At 43.1% G+C, this 25,558-nt stretch overlaps 2 protein-coding genes across 3 annotated transcripts in view; one reads left to right on the top strand and one right to left on the bottom strand.

The window, feature by feature from the left end:
• LOC129862405 (lysine-specific demethylase 7B-like) overlaps positions 1-21,122 on the bottom strand; it is a 63,683-nt gene extending 42,561 nt beyond the window's left edge. Inside the window, exon 1 of one of the 2 annotated variants that reach the window (XM_055934034.1) lies at positions 20,998-21,122. In XM_055934034.1, the coding sequence (XP_055790009.1) occupies positions 20,998-21,101 (104 nt within the window). In that variant the 5' untranslated portion in view covers positions 21,102-21,122. The remainder of the gene's footprint in view (positions 1-20,997) is intronic. The other variant, XM_055934033.1, reaches the window with a different exon arrangement.
• Positions 21,123-25,155: 4,033 nt separating this feature from the next.
• Positions 25,156-25,558, top strand: part of LOC129862404 (G1/S-specific cyclin-D2-like) — a 335,589-nt gene continuing 335,186 nt past the window's right edge. The window contains exon 1 of the mRNA XM_055934030.1: positions 25,156-25,244. The gene's annotated coding sequence lies outside the window, so the exon portion shown is untranslated. The remainder of the gene's footprint in view (positions 25,245-25,558) is intronic.

Raw genomic sequence — 25,558 nt, 5'->3', positions numbered from 1 at the left:
ACAACCACCTGAGCCACTGACTGTTCACCCCGCTATCATCCAGAAGACGAGGTCAGTACAGGTGCATCAAAGCAGGGACCGAGAGACTGAAAAACAGCTTTTATCTCAAGGCCATCAGACTGTTAAACAGCCATCACTAACATTGAGTGGCTGCTGCCAACATACTGACTCAAATCTCTAGCCACTTTAATAATGTAAAAATGTATCACTAGCCACTTTAAACAATGCCACTTCATATAATGTTTACATACCCTACATTACTCATCGCATATGTATATACTGTACTCGATACCATCTACTCCATCTTGCCTATGCCGTTCTGTACCATCACTCATTCATATATTTTTATGTACATATTCTTCATTCCTTTACACTTGTGTGTATAAGGTAGTTGTTGTGAAATTGTTAGGTTAGATTACTCGATTACTCGTTATTACTGCATTGTCGGAACTAGAAGCACAAGCATTTCGCTACACTCGCATTAACATCTGCTAACCATGTGTATGTGACAAATAAAATTTGATTTAACAAGGCTTTCTCCAAATCACATAAAGAAGCTATAAAAAAAGGTTTCAGCTCACTTCCTTTCATATACAGAACATCCTGTCATCCCAATCCAATGTCACATAAGGACATCATATTCCACAAGTCATTTTGACTAGGCTACCTTAGGCACTATTCAAAAGAAATTAGCTGTTTTAAGTGTTAAACCAACTTGCCTCAGCGCCTCATAAGCCTGGAGAGAAATGATCTCCAGAGGGTTCCACTGGTTTCAGCTATGGAAACAGTTGCCAAGGGGAAGTTAAGACAACTTCAACCCCCTCAGTGCAGTGAGACCTAGATCAGCTGGAGAATTCCCATCACTTCCAGAGCAGCACTATGCAATGCAGCAAGCATGAAATGAACAGAACGGAAGACTTTCATTCACAACGCTGAGGGTAACACAGGCAGACCCCCTGTCAACCTAAAATAGCAGGAATATATGGACATTGAAAAGTCACAAAACCGAATAAAACTGTGAAAATTTGTTGAGCGGCGACTAACGTGGGCGGACTGGCGCTCTGACGTCATAGCGACAATGTGTGTAATTGCGGGCTTTTCATTGGGTGCTGAAATCAGTCATTTGATAACTTCCTTTTATGTGACGTCCACACTAGTCGCCGCTCAACTCCATCGTGAATCGTTGAGTTTAGACGCGAGTTACCCTCCTATGCCTGGAGAATAACTGAGTGGTCCGCCCCATGGTGTTGTGGTTTAACCTCAGACACGGGCTGAGTTGTGGCTCCAGATGTTTGAGGGCTGTGTTTGGCCTAGCCTGGGGCAATGGTGGTAGGGGGCATCCATGAAGTCACAGAGAGTGGAGCGCAGGTTAGGGGGGAGGAGAGGACCGGCCGACAGGCTGAAAACAAACAGCTTCTGCTCAGTGCCGAGAGGAGGGCATGGGAGCAGTGCCGAGAGGAGGGCATGGGAGCAGTGCCGAGAGGAGAGCCTGGGAGCAGTGCCGAGAGGAGAGCCTGGGAGAAGCTCTAGCTGATACCTGCTTTGATCTGAGCGTGATTGCAGGATACAAGGGAAGCCGTAAACAAATCAGAACCATTATGTCAGAAAAGCGGCCTGCCTCTGGGATGGCCATAGGATTTAGGCCTCACCCACGCTTTTTTAACTCACTTCACCTGTAACATCAATAAAGGTTACCAGTGTTCCCGCACATTGGCTAACCGGGCTATCTGCATTGTGTCCCATCCACCACCCGCCAAGCCCTCTTTTATGCTACTGCTACTCTCTGTTCATCATATATGCATAGTCACTTTAACCATATCTACATGTACATACTACCTCAATCAGCATGACTAACCGCTGTCTGTATTTAGCCTCTACTTTTATAGCCTCCCTACTGTATATAGCCTGTCTTTTTACTGTTGTTTTATTTCTTTACCTACCCATTGTTCACCTAATACCTTTTTTGCACTATTGGTTAGAGCCTGTAAGTAAGTATTTCATTGTAAGGTCTACACCTGTTGTATTCGGCGCACGTGACAAATAAACTTGGATTTGATTTTGTGTATTTTAACAATGCCATGAAAAGAGAGTGAGTGTCTTGACACCACCACTGATTTGTCATCTTATTTCAGCTAGTCCACATCTTGCCCCCCGAACACTGGTAACTAAATCATACAGTGACAGTGTGTGTTGTTGAGAATGTTTGGCTCAGAGAGACTTTACAGAACCAACTACAACCCACACCCCTTCTCCTTACGTTATGACTGCAGTCATGCATCAGAATAATGGGCCCTATATTTTTCCATTCCACTACTTCCAATCACTCTATTGTGGAGTGTGAAAGACACAGAGCTATTAACAATTCGCAGCTCAAATTGTTTGCGGAGCAGGCTAATGATGAAACCACCACTCTCTCAGGAAACGCATGAGTCACCAGGCCAGCAGTAGGTATGTATGTCACACTGAAAGGAATTCCTGACCTAGTGTAGGGCATTCAGGCTGGTTCAAAGGATGAAGTGGGGATCTTACTCCCAATGGGTAAGTATTAGGCTGGGCATAAGAGGAAAATGCACTAACAATTTTACTGTACTATGAAAGGGGAGAAGACAACAAGGCAGTTTGGCTAAGCAACAGAGTAGAAAGAGTAGACCTATATCCTACAAGAAGAGCAACAGAACAAATCAAAATAGGATATATGGTTTCCCACCGTAAGGGGCAAATAAATAAACCGCAACCACAGACAATACTGTACTCGACACCCTGTCTGGCTCACCACCAACCAGAGCTAGTGACGTGCTTCTGTTACTAGGCTATACCATTCTGTCTTTGTTCCCATCTCCTCTTCGGATATGGAGTGAAATTATGCAACTTTCTCAGGGAGGACATGCAGATCACTCCTGTGGCTGGGATTCTTTAGCAGCAGGAAGCCAAACACACAGCTAGATCACTACCTCAGTGAGAGGGAGTTATCAGAGAGCTTACAGAGGCAGACAAAGCATGGAGCATGATGGGAGCAATGAGCAGGTGATGGGGATCCAGGAGGTGAGCTCTGCTCTTTTCTGGCACCATGGTTACCTCCAGTCTCTCCCATTCATTAAACCCTCAATAGATGATCATTCCTGGGAGTCTAGCCTGCTCCCAGGAGCAGTAGTCTATTCATCATCATCATCATCATCGTGAGAGATGCACCAGGTACAAAAAAGGTTTTGAATATCCTTTATAACACAGATACTTCTTACTCCCACTTACAGTCTGTTGGATTTGCACCTTGCATGGCTGCTGTTGCGTTTTCCTACATAGACTACACACACCAGACTGTTGCAGTTGTATTGCACCATTGTGGTTGTGGGAGGGAGATCATCTTCGGCAAAAACAAAGACTAGAGATGACACAAAAACAGTCCTGGCTGCGCATTAGTATTATTTTAAATAGAATGTGAAGCAGGGGTGTTCTGGTGGATGATCCCATTAAAATATCAATTATACTGATAAAATACCAAGGATAAAGATTACATTTCAAGAAACACTCATGTATGGCCATCTTAGCCAGAGAGAAAACAGAAACAAGTGCATTACTGTTGACCCCTGGCTGCATGAGTCATGCCTTAAAATGCCTAAATCCCTCCAGAGTGTGATGGTCGGTGCATGAAAACGAGATAATGGGTGACTACCTGCCAAGAGAGAGGGGGGATTCAAGCAGCACTAGCAAGATACATAACTAAGCAGCACTCCAGGGATAGATAGGGAGCCAATGAGGGTGAAATCCTCTTCTTCTGCACAAGAGCCCACTGACAGATTGACGATCCGTCGCCTCATTGCCTCCACTCTAAAGAGACCTGCCGTCTTGTCTGAGTGGTGTTGTTCATTAGTCAGATGTGCAGCCAGAGGTTCATTGTGTCTGTCTTTATTAGTAGTAACCATGAGGAAATGGTTCCAAAATTCAGCTAGAAGAAACGGGTTTGTGTCAGATGGTGCACAAGAGAATCTTGGAGAGCAGGGTTAGTGTGGGTCATCAAGTTAACATTGTGAATGTGCAAACACCTGGGTGGGTTCACTTATGAAGCACCAATGGCCACCCTACTTCAGCCCTCACTGGCCTGTCAAAAATGTTTCACTCCATATTTCCCCCTGGCTTCTGCCTTGAGAAGCGATTCCAAACAAATAAAGCAATCTGTCAGTGGCAGAAGGCGGCCCTGTGCATCACCGAGCCTTATGGTGGCACAACAAAGACCATGGTGACAGCAGACACACTGGCAGCATTCAGAGTCTTACTGTACAACACCTCTGCTCACACACCTACACAGGCTGACTGAAGCTGCAGCCCCATTCCTCTGCACCTTACGGTATTCTAGACAAAGCTGAATGTTGGTGGATAATGCTAGTGGACAGTTCAACAAGATGTTAAAATTAAATGATTTCAAAAATAATTAAAATAATTGTCAAATGCGTGGAAAATAAATCAAATTAAAATAAATAATAATAATAATAATAATAATAATACAGGTGTCCCCTAACAGTGAAATGCAATTGATTACAGCATTACCCCAAAAATGAAGGAGGCAGGTGGCAGCGAGAGGAGGTAGGGAACTGGTCTATCTGCCCAATATAAAGGATCAAAACTGGCAGAGGAATAAAAATAGCATAAATAGGAAAGTATACCAGCTTCATTTGAGGACCAGGATGTTGACAGATGTGCCATACAGATTGCAAAATAGTTGGGAAGAGATTTTTGATGTACCGATTCCGTGATTCCGTATGAGTTGATATTAAACAACGCAAGATTCAAGACTTTGTGCGTTTCAGCTCAAGTGATGATTATTATTATATAGAATTCTTGGGAGCTTGGGCCAGTGGTTGATGGATCGCTAGTTCGGGTCCCTGTTTTTGACCTTGTGGGAGATCTGTCGACGTGCCCTTGAGCAGGGCGCTGACCGTGGCTGCTTCTGTGTGTCACTCTGTTAGATGACTAATGTAATGTACAGTTGAAGTCGGAAGTTTACATACACTTAGATTGAAGTCATTAAAACTTGTTTTTCAACCACTCCACAAATTTCTTGTTAACAAACTATAGTTTTGGCATGACACAAGTAATTTTTCCAACAATTGTTTACAGACAGATTATTTCACTGTATCACAATTCCAGTGGGTCAGAAGTTTACATACACTAAGTTGACTGTGCCTTTAAACAGCTTGGGAAATTCCAGAAAATGATGTCATGGCTTTAGAAGCTTCTGATAGGCTAATTGACATCATTTGAGTCAATTGGAAGTGTACCTGTGGATGTATTTCAAGGCCTACCTTCAAACTTAGTGCCTCTTTGCTTGACATCATGGGAAAATCAAAAGAAAATCAGCCAAGACCTCAGAAAAAATAATTGTATCATTAGAAAACACTTTTGCAATTATGTTAGCACAGCTGAAAACTGTTGTGCTGATTAGTTTGAGAAACAGACACCTCAAGTCCTCAACTGGCAGCTTCATTAAATATTACCTGAAAAACACCAGTCTCAATGTCAACAATGGAGAGGCAACTCTGGGATGCTGGCCTTCTAGGCAGCGTTCCTCTGTCCAGTGTCTGTTCTTTTGCCCATCTTAATCTTTTACTGGCCAGTCAGATACGGCTTTTTCTTTGCAACTCTGCCTAGAAGGCCAGCATCCCGGAGTCGCCTCTTCACTGCTGACATTGAGACCGGTTTTCGCGGGTACTATTTAATGAAGCTGCCAGTTGAGGACTTGTGAGGCATCTGTTTCTCAAACTAGACACGAATGTACCTGTCCTCTTGCTCAGTTGTGCACCGGGGCCTCCCACTCTTTTTATTCTGGTTAAAGCCAGTTTGCGCTGTTCTGTGAAGGGAGTAGTACACAGCGTTGTACGAGATCTTCAGTTTCTTGGCAATTTCTCGCATGGAATAGCCATCATTTATAATTTTTTGTATTTTCACCGATTTTTTTCTCTCCAATTTTGTGGCATCCAAATTGGTAGTAGTTACAGTCTTGTCTCGTCGCTGCAACTCCCGTACGGACTCGGGAGAGGCGAAGGTCCAGAGCCATGCGTCCTCCAAAACACAACCCAACCGCACTGCTTCTTGACACAATGCCCATCCAACCCGGAAGCCAGCCGCACCAATGTGTCGGAGGAAACACCATACACCTGTCAGCGTGCACTGCGCCCGGCCCGCCACAGGAGTCGCTAGTGTGCAATGAGACAAGGATATCCCTGCCGGCCAAACCCTCCCCTAACCCAGACGACGCTGGGCCAATTGTGCGCCGCCCCATGGGCCTCCTGGTCGCGGCCAGCTGCGACAGAGACTGGACTCAAACCCAGAATCTCTAGCGGCACAGCCGTGTGTTCACGCCTTCGAAGTCTGACCAGGTGGCCGCTTCGTCTGCCACTTCTGCTGCGACGTTGTTTTGGGTCAGCCTCTGGATTTAGATCCTATGTCCTGGTTGGTGGTCCGAACAAAGGATCCGCTTCATGAAAGTTGTATTGTACATCCTAATATTGGTAATAATATTATTGGTAATAATATTGGTAAGTTGACATCGCTCTTATATCCAATAGTTCTTCCCAGCTGTCTTCCCAGCTGACTTTTCTGGGCTAACAATGTAAGAAATAACACAATTTATTTATAATACTGCATAGTTTCCCAAGGACTCGAAGCGAGGCGACCATATCTGCGATGCAGTGGGCCAGACCACTGGGCCACTCGGGAGGCCTAGCCTTAATTTCTCAGAACAAGCATAGCCTGACGAGTTACAGAAGAAAGTTATTTGTTTCTGTACATTTTGAGCCTGTAATCGAACTTACAAATGCTGATGCTCCAGATACTCAACTAGTCTAAAGGCCACTTTTATTGCTTCTTTAAAATCAGCATAACAGTTTTCAGCTGTGCTTACCTAATAGCAAAAGGGTTTTCTAATGATCAATTAGCCTTTTAAAATTATAAACTTGGGTTAGCTAACCAAACGTGCCATTGGAACACAGGAGTGATGGTTGCTGATAATGGGCCTCTGTAAGCCTATGTAGATATTCCATTACAAAAATTGTTTTTAAATCAGCCGTTTCCAGCTACAATAGTCATTTACAACATTAACAATGTCTACACTGTATTTCTGATCAATTTGATGTTATTTTAAAATGGACAATTTTTGGGGGCTTTTCTTTCAAAAACAAGGACCCTAAGATACCCCAAACTTTTGAACGATAGTGTACGGCTCAGACGTTGAATTGCAACTCCACTTTGTCCCTATACCGACATTTGATTGCCTTGCGGAGGGAATAACTACACTGGTTTATGTTCGGCCATATTCCCAATACTCTTTCCATGGTTAAATGCGGCGCGCTTTCAGTTTTGCGCGAATGCCGCCATCCATCCACGGTTTTTGTTTAGGGTAGGTTTTAGTCACAGTGGGTACAACATTTCCTACAGCACTTCCTTATGAACTTACTCACCGAGTCAGCATATAGATCAATGTTGTTATCTGAGGCTGCCTGGAACATTTCCCAGTCCGCGTGATCAAAACAATCTTGAAGCGAGGATCCCGATTGGTCAGACCAGCGGTGAATGGTTCTCGTCGCTGGTACATCCTGTTTGAGTTTCTGCCTATTGGACGGTAGGAGCAAGATGGAGTTGTGATCGGATTTGCCAAAGGGAGGGCAAGGGAGGGCCTTGTATGTGTCACCGAAGTTAGAGTAGCAGTGGTCAAGTGTATTGCCCGCGCGACTGCTGCAATCAATGTGCTGATAGAATTTAGGTAGCCTTGTTCTCAAATTTGTTTTGTTAAAATCCCCAGCTACAATAAATGCAGCCTCAGGATATGGTTTCCAGTTTACATAGAGTCCAGTGAAGTTCCTTGAGGGCTGTTGTGTTATCTACTTGAGGGGGTATATACACAGCTGTGACGATGTCTGACGAGAAATCTCTTGGGAGATAATATGGTTGGCATTTGATTGTAAGGAATTCTAGGTCGAGTGAACAGAAGGACTTGAGTTCCTGTATGTTGTTATGGTTACACCATGAGCCATTAATCATGAAGCAATCACCCCCGCCCTTCTTCCCAGAGAGATTTTTATTTCTGTTGGTGCGACGCATGAAGAAACCAGGTGGCTATACCAACATTTCCCGAGAAAGCCATGTTTCCGTGAAACAGAGAATGTTACATTCTCTGATGTCTTTCTGGAAGGCAACCCTTTCCCTAATTTCATCCACCTTGTTGTCTAGAGACTGGACATTAGCCAGGAGTATACTCGGAAGCGGTTGGGTGTGTTCACGCCTTCGAAGTCTGACCAGGTGGCCGCTTCGTCTGCCACTTCTGCTGCGACGTTGTTTTGGGTCAGCCTCTGGATTTAGATCCTATGTCCTGGTTGGTGGTCCGAACAAAGGATCCGCTTCATGAAAGTTGTATTGTACATCCTAATATTGGTAATAATATTATTGGTAATAATATTGGTAAGTTGACATCGCTCTTATATCCAATAGTTCTTCCCAGCTGTCTTTCCAGCTGACTTTTCTGGGCTAACAATGTAAGAAATAACACAATTTATTTATAATACTGCATAGTTTCCCAAGGACTCGAAGCGAGGCGACCATATCTGTCGGCACCATCACTAATGAGACGGGTGATAGTTAGCTAGATAGCCAATGAGCTTGGCTTTTCATGAGTATGTGATCGCCCTTTGTATGACAAACGGCTATTATGCTGGAGCTCTGCGTAACATGGTTCATTCCCAATTTGGAGGAATAAATAAATAATTTTAAAAATAAATTAAATCGACAGGACGCTGGGACGTTTACGTTACACAGCGGTTCACTGCCTAATACAAACTTCTCAAAACTGAAAAAGAACAACATGGCTAAATCGAAGTATTGGAGGAAATTGCAGAAATTGACCGGGAGAGTGACACAGAACAAATACATTATGAGTTTTGATTCCAGCGCTCAAGAAAGATATATTTTATATAAATAAGTCAAACATGTTTTTGCTTTTCATGCTAATGCAGTTATTGGCTATGACATTTGTATTTATTTAACTAGGCAAGTCAGTTAAGAACAAATTCTTATTTACAATGACGGCCTACCAAAAGGCCTCTTGCGGGGACGGGGGCCTGGGATTAAAATAAATAAATATAAGACAAAACACACATCACAATAAGAGAGACAACACTACATAAAGAGAGACCTAAGACAACAACATAGCAAGGCAGGAACACATGACATCACAACATGGTAGCAGCACAAAACATGGTACAAACATTATTGGGCACAGTCAACAGCAAAGGTCAAGAAGGTAGAGACAACAATACATCACACAAAGCAGCCACAACCGTCAGTAAGAATGTCCATGATTGCGTCTTTGAATGAAGAGATTGAGATAAAACTGTCCAGTTTGAGTGATTGTTGCAGCTCGTTCCAGTCGCTAGCTGCAGCGAACTGACGAGACAAGCAACCCAGAGATGTGTGTGCTTTGGGGACCTTTAACAGAATGTGACTGGCAGAACAGGTGTTGCATATGGAGGATAGGGGCTGCAGTAGATATCTCAGATAGGGGGGAGTGAGGCCAAAGAGGGTTTTATTAATAAGCATCAACCAGTGGATCTTGCGACGGGAATACAGAGATGACCAGTTTACAGAGGAGTAGAGTGCAGTGATGTGTCCTATAAGGTGCATGGGTAGCAAATCTGATGGCCGAATGGTAAAGAACATCTAGCCACTTGAGAGCACCCTTATCTGCCAATCTATAAATTATGTCTCCGTAATCTAGCATGGGTAGGATGGTCATCTGAATCAGGGTTAGTTTGGAAGCTGGGGTGAAAGAGGAGCGATTACGATAGAGGAAACCAAGTCTAGATTTAACTTTAGCATGAAGCTTTGATATGTGCTGAGAGAAGGACAGTGTACCGTCTAGCCATACTCCCAAGTACTTGTACGAGGTGACTACCTCAAGCTCTAAACCCTCAGAGGTAGTAATAACACCTGTGGGAAGAGGGGCATTCTTCTTACCAAACCACATGACCTTTGTTTTGGAGGTATTCAGAACAAGGTTAAGGGTAGAGAAAGCTTGTTGGACAATAAGAAAGCTTTGTTGTAGAGCATTTAACACAAAATCTGGGGAGGGGCCAGCTGAGTATAAGACTATTATCTGCATATAAAATGGATGAGAGAGCTTCCTACTGCCTGAGCTATGTTGTTGATGCAAATTAAGAAGAGCGTGGGGCCTAGGATTGAGCCTTGGGGTACTCTCTTGGTGACAGGCAGTGGCTGAGACAGCAGATTGTCTGACTTTATACACTGCACTCATAGGGGTAGTTAGCAAACCAGGCTAAAGACCCCTCAGACACCAATACTCCTTAGCCGGCCCACAAGAATGTCTACCATATCAAACGCTTTGGCCAAGTCAATAAAAATAGCAGCACAATATTGCTTAGAATCAAGGGCAATGATGACATCACATGATGTGGCTTTTGAGTGTCTTATTGCCTATTGGTCCACATATTATAGTGATTGTGTTCTTCATACTCTATATACTATAAAATGTTTATAGATAGTACCTGTCGAAAGTCTGGACACACCAACTCATTCAAGGGTTTTTCATTATTTGTACTATTTTCTACATTGTAGAATAATAGTGAAGACATCAAATCTTTGAAATAACATATGGAATCATGTAGTAACCAACCCCCCCAAAAATGATGACAGCTTTGCACACTCTTGGCATTCCCTCAACCAGCTTCATGAAGTAGTCACCTAGAATGCATTTCAATTAATAGGCGTGCCCTGTTAAAAGTTAATTTGTGGAATTTCTTTCCTTCTTAATGCGTTTGAGCCAATCAGTTGTGTTGTGACAAGGTAGGGGTGGTAAAAGACCAAGTACATATCATGTCAAGAAAAGCTAAAAAAAAAAGCAAAGAGAAACGACAGTCCATCATTACTTTAAGACATGAAGGTCAGTCAATACGGAACTTTCAAGAACTTTGATTGTTTCTTCAAGTGTAGTCACAAAAGCCATCAAGTGCTATGATGAAACTGTCTCATGAGGACCGGCACAGGAAAGGAAGTCCCAGAGATACCTCTGCTGCAGAGGATAAGTTCATTAGAGTTACCAGCCTCAGAAATTGCAGCCCAAATAAATCTTTCACAGAGGTCAAGTAACAGACATCTCAAAATCAACTGTTGAGAGGAGACTGTGTGAATCAGGCCTTCGTGGTTAAATTGCTCCGAAGAAGCCACTACTAAAGGACACCAATAATAAGAAGAGACTTGCTTGGGCCAAGAAACACGAGCAATGGACATTAGACCGGTATAAATCTGTCCTTTGGTCTGATGAGTCCAAATTTGAGATTTTTGGTTCCAACAGTGTCTTTGTGAGACGCAGAGTAGGTGAACGGATGATCTCCGCATGTGTGGTTCCCACCGTGAAGCATGGAGGAGGAGCGATGGTTTGGGGGTGCTTTGCTGGGCACACTATCATGTGATTTATTTTGAATTCAAGGCACACTTAACTTCTCTAGGATAGGGGGCAGCATTTTCACATTTGGATGAAAAGCATACCCAAATTCAACTGCCAGCTACTCATCCTCAGAAGATAAGATATGCATATTGTTAGTAGATTTGGATAGAAAACACTCTGAAGTTTCTAAAACTGTTTGAATCATGTCTGAGTATAACAGAACTTATTTAGCAGGTGAAACCCCAAGGACAAACCATTCAGATTTTTTATTTTTTTTTGCAGTCACTCTTTCAATGGATTTTCATTGGGAATACAGATTTCTAATTGACCTTCTTGCAGTTCCTACCGCTTCCACTGGATGTCAACAGTCTATAGAAATTAGTTGAGGGTTTTTCTTTTGTGTAATGAAGAAGTACGGCCATTTTGAATCCGGGTCACTTGTTATGTACTGTTAGATAGAGGCGCGTCACCAGAAAGCATGCTACAGATTGTTTTAATCCTGTATTGAACACAGATCATCCCGTCTTCAATTTTATAGATTATTTACGCTAAATACCTAAAGCTGTATTACAAAAGTAGTTTGAAATGTTTTGGCAAAGTTTACAGGTAACTTTTGAGATATTTTGTAGTCATGTTTCACGAGTTGGAAACGGTGTTTTTCTGGATCAAGCGCGCTAAATGGATATTTTGGATATATATCGACGGAATTAATCAAACAAAAGGACCATTTGTGATGTTTATTGGAGTGCCAAAATCAGAAGCTCGTCAAAGGTAAAGCATGAATTATATTTTTATTTCTGCGTTTTGTGTCGCGACTGCAGGGTTGAAATATGCTTATCTCTTTGTTTACAATGGTGCTAACTCAGATAATAGCATCGTTTGCTTTCGCCGAAAAGCCTATTTGAATTCTGACATGTTGGCTGGATTCACAACCAGTGTAGCTTTAATTTGGTATCTTTCATGTGTGATTTAATTGAAGTTAGATTTTTATAGTAATTTATTTGAATATGGCGCTCTGCATTTTCTCTGGCTTTTGGCCAAGTGAGACAGTAGTGTCCTGCCTAAACTCAGATTTTTGGATATAAATATGAACTTTACCGAACAAAACATACATGTATTGTGTAACATGAAGTCCTATGAGTGTCATCTGATGAAGATCAAAGGTTAGTGATTCATTTTATCTCCATTTCTGCTTTTTGTTACTCCTCTCTTTGGCTGGAAAAATGGCTTTGTTTTTCTGCGGCTATGTACTGACCTAACAATCGTTTGATGTGCTTTCGCAGTAAATCCTTTTTGAAATCAGACATGTTGGCTGGATTCACAACAAGTGTAGCTTTAATTTGGTGTCTTTCATGTGTGATTTCATGAAAGTTGGATTTTTATAGTAATTTATTTGAATTTGGCGCTCTGCATTTTTACTGGCTTTTGGCCAAGTGGGACGTTAGCATCCCACATATCCCAGAGAAGTTAACAAGCATGGCTACCACAGCGATATGCTATCCAATCTGGTTTGCACTTTTCAACAGGACAATGACCCAACACGCCTCCAGGCTGTGTAAGGGCCATTTGACCAAGAAGGAAGGTGATGAGTGCTGCATCAGATGACCTGGCCTCCACAATCACCTGACCTCAACCCAATTGAGATGGTTTGGGATGAGTTGGACTGCAAAGTGAAGGAAGAGCAAGCCAACAAGTGCTCAGCATATGTGGGAACTCCTTCAAGACTTTTAGAAAACCATTCCAGGTGAAGCTGGTTGAGAGAATGTCAAGAGTGTGCAAAGCTGTCTTACAGGCAAAGGGTGGCTACTTTGAAGAATCTGCTTTAGCACACTCTGCCAACCCGGATGTCTGAATCCTGGCTTAGGAAAACCATCAAAAACCCTGAAATTTCCATCCCTAACTAAAACATTTTCCGCCAAGATAGAACTGCCAAAGGGGGCGGTGTTGCAATCTACTGCAGAGATAGCCTGCAGAGTTCTATCTTACTATCCAGGTCTGTACCAAAACAATATGAGCTTCTACTCCTAAAAATTCACCTTTCCAGAAACAAGTCTCTCACAGTTGCCGCTTGCTATAGACCACCCTCTGCCCTGGACACCATATGTGAATTGATTGCCCCCCATCTATCTTCAGAGCTCGTGCTGCTAGGTGACCTAAACTGGGACATGCTTAACACCCCAGCCATCCTACTATCTAAGCTTGATGCCCTCAATCTCACACAAATGATCAATGAATCTACCAGGTACAACCCCAAATCCGTAAACACGGGCACCCTCAGATATCATCCTAACTAACTTGCCCTCCAAATACACCTCTGCTGTTTTTCACCAAAATCTCAGTGATCACTGCCTCATTGCCTGCATCCGTAATGGGACCACCCCTCATCACTGTCAAACGCTCCCTAAAACACTTCAGCGAACAGGCCTTTCTAATCGACCTGGCTGGGGTATCCTGGAATGACATTGACCTCATCCTGTCAATAGAGGATGCCTGGTTATTCTTTAAAAGTGCCTTCCTCACCATCTTAAATAAGCATGCTCCGTTCAAAAAAAAGTTGAACCAGGAATAGATATAGCCCTTGGTTCACTCCAGACCTGTCTGCCCTTGACCAGCACAAAAACATCCTGTGGCGTTCTACATTAGCATCGAAATAGCCCCCGTGATATGCAACTTTTCAGGGAAGTTAGGAACCATCATACACAGGCAGTTTGAAAAAGCTAGCCTTAGCTTTCCTAACAGAAATTTGCATCCTGTAGTACAAACTCAAAAAAGTTCTGGGACACTAAAGTCCATGGAGAATAAGAGCACCTCCTCCCAGCTGCCCACTGCACTGAGGCTAGAAAACACTGTCACTACCGATAAATTCACAATAATTGAGAATTTCAATAAGCATTTTTCTACGGCTGGCCATGCTTTCCACCTGGCTACCCCTACCCCGGTCAACAGCCCTGCTCCCCATAGCAACTCGCCCAAATCTCCCCCACTTCTCCTTCACCCAAATCCAGATAGTTGATGTTCTGAAAGAGCTGCAAAATCTGGACCCCTACAAATCAGCTGGGCTAGACAATCTGGACCCTCTCTTTCTAAAATGATCTGCCGAAATTGTTGCAACCTCTATTACTAGCCTGTTCAACCTCTCTTTCGTATCATCTGAGATTCCCATAGATTGGAAAGCTACCGCGGTCCTCCCCCTCTTCAAAGGGGGTGACACTCTAGACCCAAACTGCTACAGACCTATATCTATCCTACCCTGCCTTTCTACGGTCATCGAAAGCCAAGTTAACAAACAGATTACTGACCATTTCGAATCTCACCGTACCTTCTCCGCTGTTACGGATACAGGTATCCTGTGTGTGTGTATTCTGTGTGTGTATTTATTTTCTCTCCTTCTCCCCTCACAGGTGGCAATCATCATTCCCCAATCAGTCATCAAATCAGAAGACATACCTCCTCCTGTTTCCATTACCCAATCACATCCCCTTTCCCTTGGTTTAAAAACCCAGACAGTTGTTTTCTCTAGAGCTCAATCTCTCTGTCATGCAATCTCGCTCTAGATCTCTTGTGTTTTGCAACTACATGTCACTTTGTCTGTTACCCTGTGAGTATTGTTTTTGTTATGGTGTTTGACTGTTTGTTTGATGGTGGGAAAAGGGAGTACCAAGACAAGTAGCCCATGGGCATACACTACCCGTAGGAATACTTTGTCTAAGGACACTAGTTAGAACTGGGCGGACCACACACTGTATTTTTGGTTAGTTATCTGTTGTTGAAGTAGGCTAGTCTAACTTAGGGGTATTTTTGGGATATTTGTTTCTTTCCTTGGGTCCAGCTCAGCCCCTTTTCCTGCCCCCCCTTTACCATGTGTTTACCAAATAAACCATGAGTGTTTGATGGTAATTTAGTTGTCTGGTTTTTTGTTCTCACTGTTACGTTTTCACTAATTTGCATGAGTAATGTTACGGGTCTCGTTACCATCCCCCCTAGACTGCCGGGCCAAAGGGATTCGTAACATCTTCTATGCAATCTGGTTTCAGAGCTGGTCATGGGTGCACCTCAGCCACGCACAAGGTCCTAAACGATATCATAACCGCCATCGATAAGAGACATTACTGTGCAGCTGTATTCATTGACCTGGCTAAGGCTTTGACTCTGTCAAGCACAACATTGTTATTGGCAGACTCAACAGCCTTGGTTTCTCAAATGATTGCCTCGCTTGGTTCACCAACTACTTCTCCGGTAGAGTTCAGTGTGTCAAATCGGAGGGCCTGTTGTCCGGACCTCTGGCAGTCTCTGGGGGTGCCACAGGGTTAAATTCTCGGGCCGACGCTCTTCTCTGTATATTAATGATGTCGCTCTCGCTGTTTGTGATTCTTTGATCCACCTCTACGCAGACACCATTCTGTATACCTCTGGCCCTTCGTTGGACACTTAACTAACCTCCAGATGAGCTTCAATGCCATACAATTCTCCTTCCGTGGCCTCCAACTGCTCTTAAATGCAAAAAAAACTAAATGCATGCTCTTCAACCGATCGCTGCCCGCCCAGCATCATTACTCTGGACGGTTCTGATTTAGAATGTGGACAACTACAAATACCTAGGTGTCTGGTTATACTGTAAACTCTCACATTAAACATCTCCAATCCAAAATTAAATCTAGAAATGGCTTCCTATTTCGCAACAAAGCATCCTTCACTCATACTGCCAAACATACGCTCGTAAAACTGACCATCCTACCGATCCTCGACTTTGGCGATGTCATTTACAAAATAGCCTCCAACACTCTACTCAACAAATTGGATGCAGTCTATCACAGTGCCATTTGTTTTGTCACCAAAGCCCCATATACTACCCACCAATGTGACCTGTATGCTCGTTGGCTGGCCCTCGCTTCATACTCGTCGCCAAACCCACTGGCTCCAGGTCATCTACAAGACTCTGCTAGGTAAAGCCCCGCCTTTCTCCGCTCACTGGTCACCATAGCAGCACACACACCTGTAGCACGCGCTCCAGCAGGTATATCTCACTGGTCACCCCAAAGCCAATTCTTCCTTTGGTCACCTCTTCTTCCAGTTCTCTGCTGCCAATGACTGGAACGAACTGCAAAAGCTCTGAAGGTGGAGACTCTTACCTCCCTCACTAGCTTTAAGCACCAGCTATCAGAGCAGCTCACAGATCGCTAGACCTGTACATAGCTCATCTGTAAATAGCCCATCCAATCTACCTCATCCCCATACTGTATTTATTTAGCTCCTTTGCACCCCAGTATCTCAACTTGCACATTCATCTTCTGCACATCCTACCATTCCAGTGTTTAATTGCTATATTGTAATTACTTTGCCACCATGGCCTATTTATTGCCTTACCTCTCTTATCCTACCTCATTTGCACATGCTGAATATAGATTTTTCTACTGTTATTGTATGTTTATTTTGTGTCGAATTGCTTTATCTTGGCCAGGTTGCAGTTGCAAATGAGAACTTGTTCTCAACTAGCCTACCTAGTTAAATAAAGGTGAAATAAAAAATATATAAAATATTTGATTTGTATAAAAAACATTGGTTACTATATGATTCCAAATATGTTATTTCATAGTGTTGATGTCTTTATTATTCTAGAATGTAGCTGTGTCCAAACCTTTGACTGGTATTGTATGTGATGTATTGATGCAGAGCTCACTCCAAGCTAAAATAAAGATTAAATAAAGTAATAGTAAACTTGAGTACTGAATTTTTTTAAATCCTCAACTGGGAGTCAGATGACCTTTGGAGCAAACTCCAAAGAGACAACATTCAAGTCCTCCATCCCCCACTCATTCAAACGTAGGAACTGGTTCCTCCAGTCTGACCCCTCTGCCATTTCTGGCTCCACAACCACACCCACGCGGCCATTTAGCGGTGTGAAGGTTAGTACCTTTTATGGGTGTGTAAACTTACACAAATGCTATGGTAATAAAAAAATGTATGTTCTCTATAGTTACGTACTTGAAAATTGACCAAGTCGGCCACTTGGGTACATTTGGGCAAACTCGTGAGCGACACCTGGGAGACGTCATACTAAATATTATGTAGCTCTCTCTCATTCTTGAATGTATCAGTCTGAAACTTTGCACACACTGTTGCCCTGTTGTGGACAACATCTCAATGTATGGCCTTTCTTTTGCATTTCAAAAGTGATGCAACAAAATTAAAACGCATGTTTAAAAAAATATTTTACCAGATCTAATGTGTGTTTCTCCTACATTAATTTCACATCTCCACAAACTTCAAGATGTTTCCTTTCAAATCGTATCAAGAATATGCATATCCTTGCATAGGGTCCTGAGATACATGCAGTTAGAGTTGGGTGTGTCTTTAGGCGGAAATTGAAATGAGTCCAATCCTTAAGAGGTTTTTAACTCTGCATTTCACGGTAAAGTCTACACTTTGTATTCAACCCATGTGACAAATACAATTTGATGGATTTTATTTGAATTTGAGCTGGGAGTCAAGATGGGCACCTGGCTATGAACTCAGAGTTCATCAGTCACCAACATTACCAGATGTTTAGCATCCTCCTATAGGTTACATATTGATTAATTAACGTTATTCAGAAACAAAGACTTGCTGCGGGACAGGAGTCTGGGAGAACAACCTCTCACAAAAGACTTCACTCAACACATAGCCAGGAGGCAGGAAACGCAGCGAAGAGAAGGACAGGAAAGATAAAGTAAGTCTTCCCCCTCATCCCTGGTTTGTGTCGCTCTTTGTTCAAACCGTGCCAGGCTGCAGCCTTTCTCAGCAGAGAGACTACTTAAGGGCCAGGAAGAATAATTATTGTAGGAAGTGTCGCCCCCACGCCAGAGGAAGCAGCCCCCCCTGGCCCCTGGACACCAATGCTGACAAGGCCACTGTCCTGCCTGCCTCTCTGGGCCAACTTCCTGTGACAGGATGCAAGTCGAGAACATAGGCTACACACAACAAACCACTTGTATGATTAGCCTATTGGGCCCTGAGTTATGTCAGTGCCCATTGGTCAGAAATCCTGGACCCAACTACAGCCTAAATGTGATTGATGGCAGGTGTTATTCCTCACCATGTGACCTGAGCAGGATGTATAAAATATTTCATAGATGGTGTGTCCCGTCATTTACAAGTTATGCTTCTTCAATGTCCTATTTTCATAAACAACCCAAGGCACACACCAAGTGGGCTACAATGCATTTAAAGAGAAGAAAAAAAAATACAGTTCTCATGAGACTGTCACTGAATGAAGGCTATCAATCAAGTTTATTTTTATTTTATATAGCCCTTCGTACATCAGCTAATATCTCGAAGTGCTGTACAGAAACCCAGCCTAAAACCCCAAACAGCTAGTAATGCAGGTGTAGAAGCACGAAGCTATCAAGTCTTTTAAAATGTGTATTATCCAAGCCCACACTGAAATTGACTACAGCCAGTGACAATCTATTCCCAGTGCTTCATTCATAAAATGTAATGGACAATAAGCCTAATTCAGATTGATTTATGTTCCCTATTTAATAACCATTGATATGGTCTTGATTAACACAGACAAACCATTCCAATAGCTACTGTAAAACATGGACTCACAAAACCAATTACTGGAGTTGAAAGGCTGCGCAACACTGGATGATTAGAGGTAAAGCAATACATCTACATGATACGTCAGCCTCTCGCACATGTGGACAGACACACACACACCATTAAAATAATATCACTCATCCCAGAGCAATCATAATGACATAGTAGTGGCCTACATAGAGTAAACCACCAGACCAATCATACTAAAACACTTAAGGGTTTAATCACATGGGCCATCCATCTCTCCCTGGTGTTTTCATCCTGGTGGGACATTGATAAATGTTACACTGAACTTGCCTAAAGGCCAATGGCGGTGCTATCAGTCTTTGTCAGTCAGTCAGACACACACACACTTTTGAGAGTCAGAATTCTAGGAAGCCATCTAAATACCTGTATCTTCGATGGCACTGACTGAAGGAAGTAGGAAAGCAACATGCTCCAGGAGAGAGAAACTCTGAAGAAAGATCCAGGCTTGGGTACAGCATGGTACAAATCAGTAAGAGTTTAAGATTAATGTCTTGCATGAATATCAAAAACACACCCCTGAGCACTCGCCCCCCTGCAGCTCCAACTGGCGTGTGCTCAGTGCCTGATCATAACACAGCCTACCGGCTAGACAGAATAATCCTATTGGTGGCAGGCAACACTACAGAGGAAAAGAGGGCTCCCAACAATAGAGACAACACACAAGCTCAGGCAAGGTAACCCCACCAAAAAGGGATGCGGCTGGGCCCACATAATCTACCATGCTGGGGAGCCATCCGGACCTGGGGGCACAGAGGAATAGAGGGCGTAACAGACAAGCCCCTGACTACAATCCCTTTGTTGAGAGAGCCTTCAGTAAACACATGTTCGTACACACACACACACACTCTAGTTGTAGTGCAGCATTCATGCCTTGATCCCTTTTAGGGAGCAGACAGACACCTTGAATTCCTTGCTCAGTTTCTGGCACCACATTCCATAGTTGCATAAGCCCAAAATGTTATGTTGTTTTCTGTAAAATCTAAACATCACAGAATGCGCAGTGATATGGGTGTACTGTGGACCACCTCTGATATGCATGATGAGTGGCCTCATATTGGTGTGAACCAAGCAGTTTGGCTGAAATAATTTATTGCAATGTCTTATCCTTGCCCCATTGGAAACTATGAGTTTGAGCATGTCAACTTTCCTATTTAGAAAAAATATGATGTTTGAGGGACGTCAAACACGTGCATTTCCCTTTAAAATGTGTTTCTTCTTTCTAACCCTAGGTGGCTCTCGCCATGTGCACATATTTGTTCATTTGGGTCATTTAAATTTCAGTCCTCGACTTTAAATTTCTCACTGATGTCCAACAGCAAAATAATGTCACTAGAATTCATGCTACTTCCTGTACTGGCAAACAGTAGACAGCAAAACTCATTATTTCGCCTATTGTTTATTGCCCCCCCAACCCCCCGAAAGACAACCTTCCCTGAAAAAGGTTAATCAGGATAACCTGACATCGTCGCGCCATGAATCCTGGCACGATAAAACATAACTACAGCTGGTGAAGGTTCAGGGTGGCTAGCTGGCAGGCAAGCCAACTCGACAAGCACTAGTTACTGACAACAGAGCAACTAACAGTAGTTATGCTTGATTGAAAGTTTGACAAAGCTTCATCTACAGCTAATAAAGTACAATTGGCGGACAAACCAACTGTCCAACTCCTAACCAAAGACTATGAAATAGCTAGCAATCTCATTACTCCGATGTCAACTACCGAATCGTCGTTAGTAGGCATACAAGAAACTGGCTAGGGTAAACGTTAAGGGAATGAGTAACCGAGTTGGACCTCCACCGAGATCAGTTCGCTCACACTGGGTGCTCGCGCTGCGCTGTCTTGATTGAACCTCGAATTGATTGAACCACAGACTGACATCGCAATACGACTTGACGCACTTATGTCCTTTTCGTACATGTCATTAAGGAATATGTCGGCTCCTTACCTGCCATGAAACCAGTCCTTACAAATGTCGCATTCAATCATAAACCGGCTAACATCATAAGACTGCTGGCAGACACAGTACAGCGGTGCTGCCGCCATCTTCATAGTGTCCCCAAACAACGCAGGCAGAAAGTTGGGCGGGGACTCTGTCCAACACACACGGAAAAAGCCGAATGTGAAACGATAAATTACGGAAACGTTTCAGGAGACAAAAAAAACATGACCACTCAGTCTAGAACGTCATATGTTTATGACAATCAATCATCTCCCACTATTAAAACCAAATTACGAATGCAAAACCATAATGTAAGATGTATACACGTGCATGCACTTTATATGTTGTCCTAAACTTTAAGAAATCATTTTGTTTGCTTCATAGTGTAACATGCCAGAGCTATTGGACCCAGGTGTGCCAAAATTAAAGGTAGATTAAAGGTAGACTCAGCGATATGACATAGATGCAGGAAGTAAACAGCATAATGGGTCAATTTCGGTAACAACTAAGAGCATTTAAACGCGAGGCTCAACTGTTTTGGTCCCCTGGCTACCATCCTTTAACAGGGTGAAGCGAACCCATACAAATGTACAGATACTGTGTGTGACTGTGTGAGGGCGAAGTCTTGTATCTCGCTCATCTGAATGGGCGCGTTCCTATGCCCAGGCGTTTCTGACTCCTGCCAGATCTTACAAAGCCTGGATAGGTATTTAACGTATCAGCAAACCACATAATATGCTATAGCAGCCTGTCAGTCGATTACACAGTTTATGATGTGGCACGCAATCATTGGTTGATGCACGCAACGTCTGAGCAGGGTAACACAACCAATATCTGTGGTGCTGCTTGTTGCTTGCAGCAACATCATTTCGCTGAGTATACCTTTAATGACATGGTAGACCTATTCAGATCTATTCAGTCTGGAGATCACCTCAGCAACAGGATGGTATGTGGGCCATGACAAGATTCACTATATATACAAAAGTATGTGTGTAACAGATGTGAAATGGCTAGCTAGTTAGCGGGTACGCGCTAATAGCGTTTCAATCAGGTACGTCACTTGCTCTGAAACCTAGAAGTAGTGTTTCCCCTTGCTCTGCAAGGGCCGTGGCTTTTGTGGAGCGATGGGTAACGACGCTTCGTGGGTGACTGTTGTTGATGTGTGCAGAGGGTCCCTGGTTCGCACCTGTGTTGGGGCGAGAGGACGCCATAAAGTTATACTGTTACATGTGGACACCTATTCAAATTAGTGGATTCGGCTATTTCAGCCACACCCATTGCTGACAGGTGTATAAAATCGAGCACACAGCCATGTACTCTCCATAGACAAACATTAGCAGTAGAATGGCCTTACTGAAGAGCTCAGTGACTTTCAACTTGGCACCGCCATAGGACGCCACCTTTCCAACAAGTCAGTTCGTCAAATTTCTGCCCTTCTAGAGCTGCCCCAGTCAACTGTAAGTGCTGTTATTGTGAAGTGGAAACGTCTAGGAGCAACAATGGCTCAACCACGAAATCGTTGGCCACACAAGCTCACAGAATGGAACCACCGAGTGCTGAAGCGCGTAGCACGTAATTTTGTTTTGTCTGCCCTCGGTTGCAACACTCACTATCAAGTTCCAAACTGCCTCTGGAAGCAGTGTCAGCACAATAACTGTTTGTCTTGAGCTTCATGAAATAGGTTTCCATGGCAGAGCAGCCGCACACAAGTTTTAGATCACCATGTGCAGTGACAAACATCGGCTGGAGTGGTGTAAAGCTTGCCGCCATTGGACTCTGGAGTAGTGGAAATGCATTCTCTGGAGTGATGAATCACTCTTCACCATCTGTCAGTTTGACAATACAGTAAAAAAACAAACACGTTTTTTAAAATCCCTTAAAAAAAATAAGAATACGAAATAAAAGTAATAAATAATTCAATAGCAGCAGTAAAATAACAATAACGAGGCTATATACAGGGGTACCGGCCTCCCGGGTGGCGCAGTGGTCTAGGGCACTGCATCGCTGTGCTAGCTGCGCCACCAAAGTCTCTGGGTTCGCGCCAAGGCTGGGCTGGGTTCGCGCCCAGGCTCTGTCGCAGCCGGCCGCAACCGGGAGGTCCGTGGGGCGACGCACAATTGGCATAGCGTCGTCCGGGTTAGGGAGGGTTTGGCCGGTAGGGATATCCTTGTCTCAGTATGTAAAATGTAATGAAAGGTAAAAAAAAAAATGTAATAAAATGTATGCACTCTACTGTAAGTCGCTCTGGATAAGAGCATCTGCTAAATGACTAAAATGTAAAAAAAAAATGTACCGGTACAGATTCAATGTGCGAGTGCACCAGTTAGTTGATATAATTGAGGTAATATGTACATGTAGGTAGAGTTATTAAAGTGACTCTGCATAGAGAATAACACCATTTGTCAGTCTGACGGACGAATCTGGGTTTAGCAGATGCCTGGAGAACACTACCTGGCCAAATGCATAGTGCCAACTGTAAAGTTTGGTGGGGGAGGAATAATGGTTTGGGGCTGTTTTTCATGGTTTGTCGAGATCGGTATGGAAGAACTTGACTGGCGTACACAGAGCCCTGACCTCTACCCCATCGAACACCTTTGGGATGAACTGGAACACCGACTGTGAGCCTGGCCTAATAGCCTAACAGCAGTGCCCGACCTCACTAATGCTGAATGGAAGCATATCCTTGCAGCAATGTTCCAACATCTAGTGGAAAGCCTTCCCAGAAGAGTGGAGGCTGTTATAGCAGCAAAGGGGAAACAACTCCATATCAATGTCCATGATTTTGGAATGAGATGTTTGACAAGCAAGTGTCCACATACATTTGGTCATGTAAATTATGTGATGTAATACCAATTTTCAGGGACCTTTTGTCTCAGGAGCGCTACTTTCTGAACTACTGGCTAAAAAGTATTCAAAAGTACCAGAGAATCTCTTTAATAAAATGTTCTGCCAAATGGCAGCCCCACCACTTGATTTGCTGAGGATGGGGCTAGAGAAATGTAATAGAGGGGTTCAGGGGTGCAATGAATGACCATCCATGGCTTTTCACTTTGAAGTTACAATATACAATGTTTTACATTGTTTGTAAAAACAATCGTATTCTAGGTTACGATGAGGGTAAAATAGGACAGCCCATGGGGTTAATTTTTAAATTGAAATAACCATTGAGCAACAGCTAATATATTTGCACATACATATATTTTACTAGGCAAGTCAGTTAAGAACAAATTCCTAATTTCAATGACGGCCTAGGAAAAGTGGGTTAACTGCCTTGTTCAGGGGCAGAATGACAGATCTTAAACCTTGTCAGTTCGGGGATTCGATTTTGCAACCTTTCGGTTACCAGTCCAACGCTCTAACCACTAGGCTACCTGCCGCCCCAAATTAGTCAACACTATTGCAGATTGCTTTAAAGATACGCCTATGGCAGGCTACAACTAATGTACATATGAAGCAGGTCGTTATATTAGCATTCTTTTATTATGTTTTATTTCTTTAACCTTTATTTAACTAGGCAAGTAATTTAAGAACAAATTCTTACCTACAATTACGCCTCCTGCGAGACGGTGTCTGGGTTTAAAAATAAAAATACATTATTAAAAATATAGGACAAAATACACATTACGACAAGCGAGACCTAAGACAACAACATAGCAGGAGCACATAGGAGCACAAAAAACAGGGTACAAACGTTATTGGGCACAGACAACAGCACAAGGGGCAAGAAGGTAAAGACTACAGTACATCACGCAAAGCAGCCACAACTGTCAGTAAGAGTGTGCATGATTGCGTCTTTGAATGAAGAGATTGAGATAAAACTGTCCAGTTTGAGTGTTTGTTGCAGCTCGTTCCAGTCGCTAGCTGCAGCGAACTGAAAAGATGAGCGACCCAGGGATGTGTAAGGGCTGCAGTAGATATCTCAGATAGGGGGAGTGAGGTTGCAATATTGGGATGCACAACTATTTGTAAGTGGATTTAGGCTATATTTATAAACCATTAATGGTATCCCACTATACTGTTCTTCAATTTCTGGTAAAGACCACCACCTAGTGTAATTTTGATAAAACAGTTTAGGCTATAGTAATTATCCGACAGTGACGGGTTTGGGGCGTTGCCTTTATATTACTGGGACCAATCGGAGATCTGGCAGAAACATTGTAAACAAGTCTTGCACGTTGTGTGAAAAACAATTTCTTTTATCATTACAGAGATTTATCGTTGGAAAAAACGCAGGACTTGAAGACTTCACTAAGGTAAGACTAAAGGAAAACTACGGTATATTTTGTCACAAAATATTTTTCTACAAAATATATATCTTTCTACATCAATTTTAGGCTGATAGTAATAACGTTAGGCTGTTGATGGATTGAGCTCGAGCGCAAGTACAATTTTTGGCAGACATCCGGTGAGAGTTAACAAATTCCGTGAACAGCCTAAATTACACAATTAATTTCCCCTTTTCCACTATTGTAACACAAAAAACATGATTTCAGTAGCTTTGGGATACAACATCGGGAGCACAGACTCTCGATGTTGTGTCCCAAAGCTAAGTTTCAGCTGTAATTGT

Source organism: Salvelinus fontinalis, chromosome 9, assembly GCF_029448725.1.
Source record: "Salvelinus fontinalis isolate EN_2023a chromosome 9, ASM2944872v1, whole genome shotgun sequence".
Classification (NCBI taxonomy): Eukaryota; Metazoa; Chordata; class Actinopteri; order Salmoniformes; family Salmonidae; genus Salvelinus; species Salvelinus fontinalis.
This window is presented reverse-complemented; position numbering and strand designations above follow the sequence as displayed.